The 13,590-nt window shown below is 39.3% G+C and overlaps 1 protein-coding gene across 3 annotated transcripts in view; it reads left to right on the top strand.

The window, feature by feature from the left end:
• LOC109482535 (inositol-trisphosphate 3-kinase B-like) overlaps positions 1-13,547 on the top strand; it is a 21,000-nt gene extending 7,453 nt beyond the window's left edge. Inside the window, exons 2-9 of one of the 3 annotated variants that reach the window (XM_019785271.1) lie at positions 196-231; positions 7,717-7,819; positions 8,184-8,324; positions 8,847-8,919; positions 9,464-9,668; positions 9,994-10,095; positions 10,808-10,879; positions 11,560-13,547. In XM_019785271.1, coding sequence (XP_019640830.1) covers positions 196-231; positions 7,717-7,819; positions 8,184-8,324; positions 8,847-8,919; positions 9,464-9,668; positions 9,994-10,095; positions 10,808-10,879; positions 11,560-11,793 — 966 coding nt within the window. In that variant the 3' untranslated portion in view covers positions 11,794-13,547. Of the gene's footprint in view, positions 1-195; positions 232-7,076; positions 7,263-7,716; positions 7,820-8,183; positions 8,325-8,846; positions 8,920-9,463; positions 9,669-9,993; positions 10,096-10,807; positions 10,880-11,559 lie in introns of those variants that run through there. The other 2 variants (XM_019785273.1, XM_019785272.1) reach the window with 2 other exon arrangements.
• Positions 13,548-13,590: the final 43 nt, after the last annotated feature.

The raw sequence follows: 13,590 nt of genomic DNA, 5'->3' as shown, positions 1-13,590 counted from the left end.
ACGGGTTATGACATAATAAATTAGAATGATAGTGCTTAGACTAGGTATAATACATTCAGCGAAATGTGGATCCAATAAGAGTTCAACTGTTGTAAGTTACTGCTGAGAAATGTCTAATAATATTACATTTTGAATCAGGTGCATTGTTGTAGCCTCATGGTGATTATCACTGTGTTTTTTACCTGCCTTTAATAGGTATTGCACAAGAGTAAACATGCAGCCCGTCGAAAGGTGAGGTTGTGTTGATTTACCTGTGAAAAGTCCCTCCCAACCACGTATTGTTTTACCAGCATGCCCCCCTGTATTGCCGTTACAGAAGCTTCCTTTGTCATGTGTGTTGCATGACCATGATCCCTGACCCCTTCCCTTACCATAGCATGGGCATGTGTTCCTGTTGGTTCTTTACTTCAGGAAGAAGCATGCTGGAATGAAATGGTTCATCTACATAATGTACCTGTATAGTAGCAGATACCACTTGTGTATTTGAAGTTCAAGTTTGTCAAAGAACATTTCAGGTTTTCCCTACACACATAATGAGAGTTAGACACGTTTGCTGCACTGTTGCATGTAAGAGCTGTAGACATTCTGGTTTGTGTCTGCTTTGTACAGTCTACATGTACCTTTTTTTAAGAATTATATGGGCACTGTCTTAACACATGCAATTTTCAACCCGTGGGGAACCACAATGTTATGAATGTCTACTGAATATATGAAAAGAGAAATTTCCTTGATATTTTACAGGAGTCACTGTTACAAAGATGAATATTTCAATATTCATTTTGCTAACTATATTTAGCTTCATGTTGTTGTGCATAATTGATACAATGTACATGTGCATGATTTACAGAGCACATTCTTATTATTATTGGTCCAGACAAATTTCAGTCGGTAAATGTAGAGACCTTTCCCCAGCTAGGCTGTGATAAAAAAGTTGATTTTTGTTCCTTCAACTTATAATATATTGGAGTGAACTGCAATTGAATATGTTTTCTAAGTTAACAAATGCCTACAGGCTACCAATGACAAGGAAGAAAGGAGGCATTTTCCTTCAGGCATTATTACCCTGGGGTCATTCGACTTTTCAAACATTTAAATGAGTACAAGCATTAGAGATACTAGTACCTGCAACATGACAACTTTGGACCTTATTTATACCTGTATCTTGTACCAAAAATTGCTTGTTTACATTTCCACATTTCAGGAGGGCAATAGCAGCAGTGGTGCTAACAAAGAGAATTGCCATATCATTGCAAGAAGTTGAGGAATAAAGTTTTCCTCATGTAATGTTTAGCTCGTTGTTAAATTTGTTATTTACGAGACGTGAGGCAGAGAGAGGTAATTGAGGGTAATCGTTGCCTAGTAATATGGAACCTATTGACGTCAATTCTCTAACCTGTGGGGCTTTAAGAACAAAATTAGAATATTTGTATACTTAAGCCTGTTTGTTCTCCAATGGATGAACTTAAGGTTACTAGGGAAACTTGCTTACTGCTCTGGTCTCATGGTCCAGCCTGGTTTGGGTTACCCTGAACAGGAGGTATGTTTCAACTGTGTCAACATAAGGTTCCCTTTGGGTTTTATTTTGCTAAGCTAGGTTCCTTGGCGGTTTTGCAAAACTGGAAATCATAAACTACTCTAATACCTGCATTCATCTGTGAGAGGACGCAGATGTGCCCGGAACAGGTGAGGATGTATGATTAGCTGAGCAATCATCTGACTTTGATTTACATAATTATGTATTGGATAATTATATATAATGTAAAGCTATATGAAGAAACAGAAAACTTAATGCCACCTGTTCTGTTTAAGATTTTGACATTTAATCCCCTGGAGTAAACCTGTGGCATTCCAGCTCCAGAATTCTTGAGGAGTCATCATTCCCTGGGAGAGTTTAGAAGGTGGAAGTATTCCTGCACATGTTTAATGTTCGTCCCACACAGCTGACCTCTAGCATCTACAGGCTGACACAGGTCAGCTGGTCGGGCAACTATCTAGGATAGAGACATCATGCCTGCAGCTCTGCTCCAGATTCTGTAAATCATGGAATATGTTTACTGTTTTCCTAGTGAGATCTCACTGCATACTTATCAAACCAAAAACATGCAGTCTGTCAAATGCAATAATTTACTCCTTTTATTGCAGGATTCTAACTTACTATTAGTTCTGTATTACGTCTGTACCTTTTTTGGGTCAGAAATTACATGTACCAACCAAGGCTGCCTGTACTGACCTTGTAATGACATGTATCATTGCCAATAAATACATATACATTGTACAAGTATAATATGCTACCAGGGTTGATTCAACTGCAAACTGTTGATTTTCATCTTTCTACAAAATTTTAACTAAATTTAAGTATGAATTTATGATAAATACAGCGCCCAGGCCAACATGAAGGATTCTAGGAAGACATCAAATAGGCTAACAGTTGAACAAGTTTGTGATTTGATCAATCAAATTTCTATTCTATTTTCAGAACAGGAAATCAGATTTTCAGCCATGCCAGAAATAGAGTTTCCAGTGTAACATACATACAAACAGTGTCAGGTTATTGAAGCAAATGTCAAGCAGCTCTCGAAGCTGTTTTCATGGTGCTACAGAATTGATTGCCTGAAAACCTGAAAACGGAAACGCTTGGTTGACTGTGAGACAGCTGGGTACCTGAAATGCAGGAGAGGCTAGTTGACCCTTTGATCTGGCATGCATTGGTGATATATAATGGTGCACGTAGCAAGAATCATTTACCAGTATTACTTACTGAAATTTTATTGTCCTCGGTTATCTTCAAGTAGCGTGTGCCAGTTGAAGTTGCAGTGTCTAAGATTGCATACTTCATACGTGTGTGTATTTGTCATATATGAACTACGGTAACCTATTACCAAGCTTTTGGTACGTTGCAGGTTCTATTTTAACTTGTGAGGTACTATTTTTACAGTACGGTAGTTTTGAACCTTTTCTCTACAAAAATGTCCATCCCCTTTCTTCAAGTGAACAAACTACTGCCCGTAGAAAGGTAGGGCCAATTATCCTGCCAAAAATAGCTGTCACTTTCAAACTGTAAGCTCCAGTCAGTACTTGTAATGATACTTTATACAAAAGGAGCTGAAAACCTCCAACTTTAGGCTTAGCTGCCTTTACCTAGCCTTAACAAAACCCATGTCTGAGTCCCAGAATCTATTTGCCCAGCTACCTTTCTATGATACTTGAACCCAAAGGGGTAGATTACATTCTTGTCCCTGCGAGTATACCCTTGACATTTAGACAGCAGACAGGAGGGCCTCTTACATACTCAGACTTTATGCTTGGTGCATTGCCAGTATTAGGTGCACATGCCTCAGGTGTCATGGGTGTCGCTAGTTATTTACAGCTTCTTGCTTTAGTAATACTTCTGTTCGATCAATCCAGAACGTTTTGTAGTAAAGCCTAGCTGCATGCTACAGTTGATCATGTGTACACCATGTGGATGATTGATGTAGTGATTGGTGTACCTTTGTTTTGCGAGTGTCAGTAGAGGTGTGTGTGCTACCCTGTGGTGGTGACTAGCAGTAACTGGCTGTCATTTTCTACTGTATCAAACAAACAGCAGAAGTTGTGAAGTTGGTGTCAGCTGATGTTTATTCTGGGACTGCAGGCTGTTTGTTATGGTCCGACCTTCGCGCTGGTGACGTCAGAGAGAGGCTCAGTCTGCTTTGTTCCTGGACCCTTCCCTTCTCCACGTTTCCCTCAAGGTCATCTCTGTGCCACCAAAACTGGCCAACAGGAGCCTGAATTAAGCTTTAGAAGCTGGTAGGGACTTTCAGATTACAGTACAAACCACATGAACAACATGCTAAACCTGGTTTTAGAATACATCAACATCTGCACTTTGTCACAAATAACATGCATGACAATTAGTCTGTCCAGTAAGGGATGATGATGATGAAGGGATAATTGCCAGTTGAAGGTATAACCTCCTCATTGAGAAGTTACTGGCCTTAATTTTCAGTAGGTTTCAAATGTTATAAAGATGTAAGTCTTTCCCTTGCCAGAACAAAGGACTCAATGATACTCTTTATCTTTTGTTCCATCCAATCCATGACACTGCATTTATTGCCACCTGGGCCAGGTGTTCAATGAATAGGACCATGGCACAGCAACATTCTGTATTATTAAAAACAAAGTAACAAAGTTTCCACCTCCTCCACAGAATTTCCTGAAAAGTAGTCCTCAATTGTGAATAACAACAGCAGCGAAAAGTGGCTATAACCTGTCTAAAACTAGGCTTTGTTATATTTGAGAAGTTGTGCATCATGTATGATTGTAATCATGATCTTAGTATTATTAGTTATTTGAAGAATATAGATCTATGCAGGCTTGAAATGTCCATTTGCAACCTGTAATCTGCAAACAAAATGTTAATTCTAATGTATATGTATGTACTAGACAAAACTACATTGTAACAGTATAAAAGTTTCTATACCTATAAGGTTTTTGGACTAGTGGCTCACTAATAAATCTACTAGTGTTTGTTCATGGGTTAAGTTGTTTATTTACCAAGTCCTTTTCCACAACTTTCTTATACAGAGCCTTTACAAACCATTAGAGAAACTCATAGTCATTTAGTGTACTACGATTACTGATACCACATGCGTGTGGATTCAAACCCCAACCTGGTTTCAGCATGGACTGTCTGTTTGAAGTTTGGTAACTTTTCATGTAAGTGCTAACAATGTTTGTGTGGCCTTAACCACTTCAGCACGGTGTTTGACATACAACAATATAGACCACATTTCGTCAGGGCAGTTTGGACAGACTGGAATTTTTTGAAGGGCAAGGAGAGGTATCAAAACAACTAAAGGAAAGCAAGAAGGGTGGCAGGGATTAAAATGCTGCAGGAGGCAAGAAAATATCTGGACCGATCTTTGACTAGAATTCATTATTGAATCTGAAGTAAAGCTAAGTTTAATCTGTGTACTTTGGTAGTCTGTGTTGGAGTATTTACACTTTTTTTATTATAAGTGTTTATGCAAGTATTAGATGTTTGAAATGTAAAAATTCTACTATTTTGGATTTGAAAACACATGGGGTAAAAATACCATATATTGAAAACGTAACACAACTCTGACATCAGAGACACAGAATGCACATAAAACGCATTTCATTTTCATTTTGCATTCAAAGTTACATGACAAAAACACGGTATATTTGGTACCATCATAACAATTGTTATATGCTGGTACACTTGAACTTCTGAAGTTCAAGGACTCTGAATCCTTTAGGATGGAGGATTTGGACTGTTTTGTACACGGTACTTTACGTGCTGAAATTTAAGAGCCTTGGCTTAACTTAGAACATTGGTATTTTTCGTAAACGTGTCTTTACTTTGACACAGGCAAGCTGTCATCTTGTAGGTCAATAACAAGCATGTTAGTTGTGACAAAGGTATTGTATCTGTAGCAGAAAGCTTACAGGTATTTAGAATGAACTTATACGGAGAAGCAAACATTAGCAATAGACATAGAGACATGGATATCATTGATTAAAAGTAGAGCAGATTTCTTGTACTCTTGTAGTCTTCAGATCTTAGAAAAGGTGCAAATGTTTTGTTCGTCCTTGGCTTGTGGCGATATACCGTTTGACAGGTAAGTCAGTCCCAGTTTCCGTGACAAGGCTGTTATGGTGATGTAACGATCACACCTACGTCAGGGTTTTTAGTATCTGTTGTTTGGAACACAGTTTAATAGATAATGTACTAAAAATAGGCTAATGCCAAGTTAGTGTTGATAAAAGCCCCCCCAGACTCAGGCCTCCAGGATGTTTTGAAGCACTGTCTTTGCCAGTTATCTAAACCGCTATGACGTAAATGGCCAGAAAATAAGCCGCAATCCATGATCTCCGACGACCCAGACTGATAGTGTAGTCAGAAATAGTGTTTATGTGGTCTGTATGTGATGATAGAAACTAAAAGGAGGTGTAAAGGACCTTGCCTCAGTGAGTTGTGTGTAAATCAGTGCTCGATGACTATCTCGACAAGACCGGTGTGCTTGCCAAGCTGGCGCATTCTCTCCCTGGATCCTGCATGTAAATCTATAGCTTCAGTGACTATTGAGATTACTACTTCAACATTGAAGCATACCTGTTAGTGTAAGTGTTAGCTAAGGTCAGTAAGGAAGTGCAGGAACCACATTCTATGATATCACAAAGCGTCACACATTTTCACATCCGAATATAATGGTAAAAAAATCAAATTCGTCAGATTGTATGAAATTAGAAATAGATTTTTGTTGGTACACCATTTTATTGGCATGTTGCTCATGACCTGATGAAAATTGATCCAAGGCAGATTGTTTGGATGCGGTGTTGAACTATTGGAAGGCACAAGATGGTTCGTACATGTGTACATCTCTGGACTTTTTTAGTTATTATTTATGCAAGGTTTAATGTGTTCTGTTCTTCGTAAATTAATGTATTTTTGCCTCCAATCCCATCAGTATTATGTTTCTTGAATCACGTTAGAACTGTGCACATGTGTTTGTTTCTTGCTAATTGCTTACTCCTGCAGTAGTTGCCATTTCCCTGTTTGAGAACTGGGAACAGCTACCCAGTTCCTGTCTGCAAGGAAGGGCTTCCTCTACTACCTGTACCAGGCTGTTGTGGGATTGTTATATATTTAGCTGTACACAACTTGTCAAGTGTATGATACATGTACTAGTAATGTGGGCTAAGATATAGTAGGGTCTATGATTCACCCCATCCAGGGGAGCTTGCTAAATATAGAACCAAGGAAGTACACAGGGTCAGTGGACGTGTAGGAATGTGACTTGGAAGGGAACACCTCACATGTTGTAGAGGGATGTCAGACCACTTGAATTTATTCCAGGTTTTATACACCCAAATTCCCAGTGATATGCCCCCTCACTTGTCAACTTTCAACACAGTGTTAATCCCCTGTGTGTACATTGTACCGGCTGCATGTGCAGTGATGACTAATGGCCTAGGTTAGTTGGAAGGTCATGCACGCAAGTCACCTCCCCTTGGTCACGTTCTCCCAGCTCTAAGGATTTCCTGCTGGGTTTCTATGGCTTTGGTTACGTACTTCCTTGGCTGCTGTGACATCAGTGGTACAGGCAGTTCCTCTGATCCATGGCGCTGTGATGGTGACCACTGCCTCAGATCCTGTTAGTGTAGCCAGAAGATTTCAAGACAAGCTGTGGAGGCACAGAATGCTCCCAATGGTTCAAAAGATGTTCACTGCTTTGCAGTGTAGATATCAGGACAAGCAGGTAGAGATTCTTACCATTTCTGGTGTTGCTTGTGTATGTTAGATTTTCCAGTATTGTGTTTAATTTTGCTTAGCAACTAGGTTCTCTCTTGGCTTTGTGTGGAGGTGTTTGGAGATGTCTTGATAGAAGGGGTGGTGCAGGACTCAAATTTTCCATCTGTCAAACTGCTAAAAGAAGAAAATTGAGCTGAATTCAAGGCATTTGATCAGATATCTATTTTACAAGAATTGCTCATATTTTAGTATCAACAGGTTCTCATCAGAATATCTGCAAAAGATGGATCCAAATACCTCCTGCTATATGCGGGAAACAGCCCAGTTGAATGTGGGTATGTTTACATGTTTCACATAATACAGGTATATACGTGAAACAAATATGTTAAATCTGCTTGTACATGTATGTGTAATTCTTTCATTTTGATCAGACGTACTTGAAATTTTTCTGTTCCCTACAGTCTCTACAACAATGGAGAAAGATTCGCAACATGGTCCACTGGTCACCCTTCCTTCAGTGCTTCAAGAAGAAGTACCCCTGGGTGCAGCTGGCAGGACATGCAGGTGAGATATGGGGCATGGACAGGTCAGGTCAACCAGGTTTTTCCTGATAAGAATGGCTGAGCAAGATCTTGTGCCAGTCTTGTGGAAAAGAAATACTCCATTCAACTGCAGAGTGACATTGCCGCTGCTACCATTTATAAGACTTCTGAACGTCATGTAACATTATGTGGAGTCATTATGCTGGCATGGTGTGTGTGTGTTTCTGTACATACATGTGTCTATGATATTTCTCTCCTATGTGTACTTGAATGACTGCGGGACTCAAAGTAACGGTTGCCAGTTGTGCTGCACAACCACGTCAAAATGGTTGGTGCAACTTGTTGACAGACTCAACTGATACTGATAATCATGATGTTTCTTACAGGCAACTTCAAGGCTGGGGAGGGGGGTACCATATTGAAGAAACACTGCAATCGAGAGGCCAAGTGTCTGAAGAAGCTGATGGGAGACCTGCTGCGATCCTACGTCCCAGAATACAAGGGAGACGTGGAGAGGGATGGAGAGAGTATCCTTTCCAACTGCTTCATCAATTTCAGTGTTCACGTTATAGCTTATACGATGTACTTGCTGGAATTGCTGGAATCAATTGTATTCACAAAAGGATCATGTCATCTGGACATTTCAGAGTAGCATAAAGATGGTTGCTTTGATGACTGAGAAAGCTCTTTGATATACACATGGCAGATGTTGAATTGACCTTGTTATATGGCCACATGTGTAGCTGCTATGGCATGTGTGACCAAGGACATACAGGGAAAAATAAAATGTCTTTGAATGTTTCAATGTTTGGGAATGTTGTTTCAAAAGATCCTTGAATTTAAAAAAAAGAGATTGCTGTTACCCAAGTCTTGACATTTTCTGGCAATACCTTTTTTGTGAGGTTGTTTTTATATACCACATACACATATTTCTTGATAAGCTTTTACATGTTTAAGCATGAGAGTCTTACAAGATTTACAGTCCAGCACAAGACCATCATATCCTATCACATTGATCTTGCCGTGGATTCCTTGATTCGTTTGTTCAGAATTCATGGAGATGGAGGATCTTCTGGGAGACTTTGACACCCCTGCTGTCATGGACTGTAAGATGGGAGTCAGGTATGCCTACTACTGTACTGTACTGTATCTAGCTATATGACCTCAATCCTAGCCCTGAAAGTAATAATGGACTTGACTGAATCCATACACCTATTTATATTGCAGGATCTTACTCTTCGCAAGACAACCAGAGGGCTTTTACAAGACATAGTTTGTAATCGAGTCCTTGCTGCTGTCCTGTCACAAAGCAGCAAGGACTACTGTAGTAAGGAAGGTAGCCAAAGGGCTGCCAAAACATCTGCAGATAAAGTCCTTTTGGTTGTGTTGATAAGAACCTAGTATATACTGTGATACATGTTATGAGAATCTTAAAGCCCTGAGGAAGGTAGCTGAAAGGTTACAAAAAGGTCGGCAGATAACATTTTGGCTGTTGATAAGAACCCAGTATATACTGATTTACCAACCTGATGAAACTATTTATGGCTGTAAAATATTCTTCACACTAACATATGATTTGAGTGAGAAGACAAGAGGGCACTGCATTTGGTCAATATCCTGTTAATCCATCTCAGCAGTCACTTACATATGTTCTTGTTCCCATCAGGACTTACCTGGAGGATGAACTAGTCAAGGCCAGAAGCAACCCCAAGCTGAGAAAAGACATGTACCAGAAGATGATCGAGATTGACCCCACAGAACCGACCAAGGAGGAGAACGCTGCCAAGGCTGTGACCAAGCCTCGCTACATGGTGTGGAGAGAGAGCATCAGCTCCACATCTACACTGGGCTTCAGGATAGAAGGCATCAAGGTCAGCTGTGTGTGTGTGTGCACAATGTCTTACTCTGTCTCATATAGGAGAGGCTTGACTATAGATAAGCCATAGCAAAGCTGAAATGCACTATCAGCTATTGAAAAAGCACTACCTTGTTTCAAGTTCAACCAAATAGAGAGGAAGAGAGGCATTTGTTGTCATTCTAGAATCTAGATTTGTATTCAGTGTATACAGTGTACTATTATTTCCATACTCACAACTGGCTCAGTACACATTGGGTCACCTGTGATAAAGAGCACTGTATCATGTATTGTTATACAACCGCCTCTCATGAATGTTATTGTCATTTCATCGTTCACAGAAATCAGATGGTCAGTCCAGCAGAGATTACAAGATGACCAAAACAAAAGAGCAAGTGGCAGAGGCCTTCAAGTTCTTCACTGATGGTAACCAGTCATTACAGGTAACTTTAATGAACCTGCTGGTTAATGTTGAAATCAGACATGGTTCCATGTGCAATGTAAATCTGGTGTAAATCATCTGACATTAGAACAGTCAGAGAATTCTGTAGATGTAAGGCATTTGGCAAATGATGGAAGAAATTCTGATTTCCAAGCAGATATTTGAGAACAAAATAGTAACAGTTTTTGAAAGTCCCCAAAAGTCTTTGGGACCTATCAGAAACTTACTGTTTGACCCCCATCTGCTTCATTCTGCCCCATTTTACATCATGGAGAGTAACTTCACTCAAGCAACACCTCCCCATAAGTCAATACAGATCTGACATCTACAGGTCATCTGAAAACAAAGTAAAAGTGAAAAAATAAACACATAAACATATTGACCAGGAATTAAAGGATATTGTCATAAAGGAGAATAAAGTCTGTGTGTATTATATACACAGGTATCCTTTGTTTGGAGGATAATTTGTGCATACAACAAATCCTATTGCATCTTTTGGTAGTTCGTTAAATGGAAAAAAAATCAATGAGATCTACCTGTCCTCTGTATTTCAGTTTATATTTGATTTGCGAGAGCACAAATTCTGTGGGAAAGTTTACCTGGATTCTGATTATTCTTGTGTATGTGAAAATTGCAGTAAGTAGATTTGTTGTGCAAAGTTGGAAGAATTGTCTGCATTCTAATGTGTTTATCTCTATGTTTGTACTTAACAGAAAAAGTATGTCCAGAAGTTGATGGCACTGAGAGCAACACTGGAGAATTCTACATTCTTCCAATCACATGAGGTAAAATTTTTCTACAGTTTCCTTTTTTGTGGTGATATCAAGCATAGATAAAGCATATATGAGGTGAATGTTTGATTGTTTTTACAGTTACCCTGTATCAGATTCAGAGACTTTGATACTGCACTTTTGTCAAGAGATAAATTGAAGCTGACAGGCTGATATTGACACAACTACATTCACAACCTTTTATTGATGTTTTGGGCTGATACGGGTCGTGGCCTTGTGTAATGCCCAGGGCTGTAACACTAACAGGTAATATGTGTGAGAGCTATGTGGTAGTGTTTGCTGAGAACTACAAGATCATAGCAAGAAAGAAAGAGAGCTGTTGAGAGATCTTCATTCATGTGGTAAATGAAAAGCTGGGACGAGTATGGAGAGAAGTGATGAAAATGCAATAAATAAAGAATGCAGCAAAACTGGGGAGAGTCACAAAGTCCACCACTACACTAATAAAATATAAAATCAATACTGCAGCTCTCCAGGGCTGAACCATAACAGGCATGAAAATCAACCTTTGACTTTTGGAAGGTGAAAAACATGGGTTATTTTTACTTCAGTCAATTTTGGGGCCAGTCAAGGTTACCCATTTACCTACTGGTTGGGCCAAATTTTGAATGGCAAATGTTTTGAAAAAATTGTTTTACAGTTTGATAAACTAAAGAATGATTTGCTTTTTTCAGGTAATTGGCAGCTCACTGTTGTTTGTCCACGACAAAGAAGGTAGCCATGTGGGGGTGTCTCTGATAGACTTTGGGAAGACCATGTCGATGCCTGAGGGACAGAAACTGGACCACAGGCTGGCGTGGAAGGAGGGGAACAGGGAAGATGGCTACCTGTGCGGCCTGGACAACATGATCGCTGTGTTCAACACTCTGGCAGAGTGCGAGGAACAAAATCTGGCCGAGGAGTTCTAGCTTTGCGAGGAGGACTGTTTTCACAGGGATTGTACCACAACCTGAGGCAAAGACTGCCGGCCTCATGTACACAATGAACAGGACATGGTTGTTACAGGGGGCTGGATGTACAGTGAATAAATACAACTTGCTGGTGGACAGTTCAGCAGGAGTTTTACATCTATTGGACATTTTAACAGCTTTTTCTACAGGTCGCTCTGCTATAGACAAAACGGTGTAACCAAGTTTGTATAATTGTCGGAATCTTGAACTAGCAATACTACATGTATCTATCTCCTTTAGTACCTGCTGTTGCAGGGAGGGGGAAACTGTCAGGAAGTGGGAATAAATATGAAATATTTCAGTTACCTGGGGATTTGTTGGTACTACTGCTGGCTCTCAATGATAACCCACCTGATACTTTCACATTGCTGGCTGTGGCTGTCACAGATTGTGTATAGCTGAAGCATAGGGAGCTGGCTCCTTTGCTGGCTCACTTTCCTCCCTCTTTGATATAAGGTTCTCTGCTGACAGTGTGGAAATCATTTACTGGCATTGAATAACCCTGTATTACCTGGACGTTACATTAACTGTCAGTTTTATGGAAGTAATAACATTCAAATAAATATGAATTCCATGTGTTACTGTTACATGAAAAATATACTATTTGCTGATAGCCTTTAATATGTTAATATATACTGTATCTTAATTATAGCTCTGGAAAATGCAACGGGCCATTATACACTGCAAACTCATTATGATATTCTAGGTTCAAAGATTTACCCAAGGGAAATTGTAGATTACTGTCAGTATTAAATCCAGAATGGAAGTAATGATATGGCATCTACTTAATTAACCACAAGATGTTTTTGATCATACATGTTGTGATGTCGGTGGTTCTTTGTAGAGTTATCCGTTAACTTGCTTGTATATGTAATTTTGTTAATTTGAAAATATATCAAGAATCATCTTACTGTAAAAAGTTGTAAAAACATGACAGTAGTGACATATTCAGTAGTGTTTTTATATGTCAATTTGAATTACATTTCACATTTGAAGAAGTGCTAACATGGTGTTAGTTGGCCATGTTATGTACTAGTAAGCCATATGCTCTGTCTGTTGAAAAAACTGAGACTAGCAACACCTTGCAATAACTCCACACCAGTGTGCTTGTAAAGATGAGTATTTCTAGTTTCTGCCGTCTTCATATTTTTTTCAGCAAAGTTTCTGTTCTCCCTCTCTCAGTGATGAAATTTATTGTGGACTGGCTATTAAAAAGAAGCATTTTGTAATTTTCAAAAACACATAGGATACTTTTTGATCAATTCCCCATTAGCTTGTAATATGAGCACCTGCTCTAAATGCCAGCAAGGCCTGAAGGGCACTGGCAAACTTAACATCTAAGGCTGGGTGGATTGGTGAGGGTTGTTGCCTTATTCACACGGCAAGTAAAAGTTGTTAAACAGTAGCCCACTTCTTCATTACCACAAGTTCCTGATACAGTTCCCACAAATAAAGACAGAAGTGCAATTAAAGGCTTATGAATCACACACCTGCATTCCATATCTTGCTGCTGTTCTCCTGTTCTCCAACAGTAGATACAGGTATTGTTTATTTTTCTTAATCCTCTTTATTATTTTGTTCATAGGCCTATTTTCTGCAGGCAGTGCCTCTACATAGAATTTCCATATCATTTCCCATATGTACATAAGCATCATGTACAATACTTTCATGTACAACATATTACAAGGAGTATTAAAACATCAGGTGTAAATGGCTCTTTGTCTCCATTATTTATGAGAACTTTTATTATTTCAT

The sequence above is a fragment of the Branchiostoma belcheri genome, unplaced genomic scaffold, assembly GCF_001625305.1.
Source record: "Branchiostoma belcheri isolate BF01 breed outbred unplaced genomic scaffold, Haploidv18h27 scaffold6, whole genome shotgun sequence".
Classification (NCBI taxonomy): domain Eukaryota; kingdom Metazoa; phylum Chordata; class Leptocardii; order Amphioxiformes; family Branchiostomatidae; genus Branchiostoma; species Branchiostoma belcheri.
This window is presented reverse-complemented; position numbering and strand designations above follow the sequence as displayed.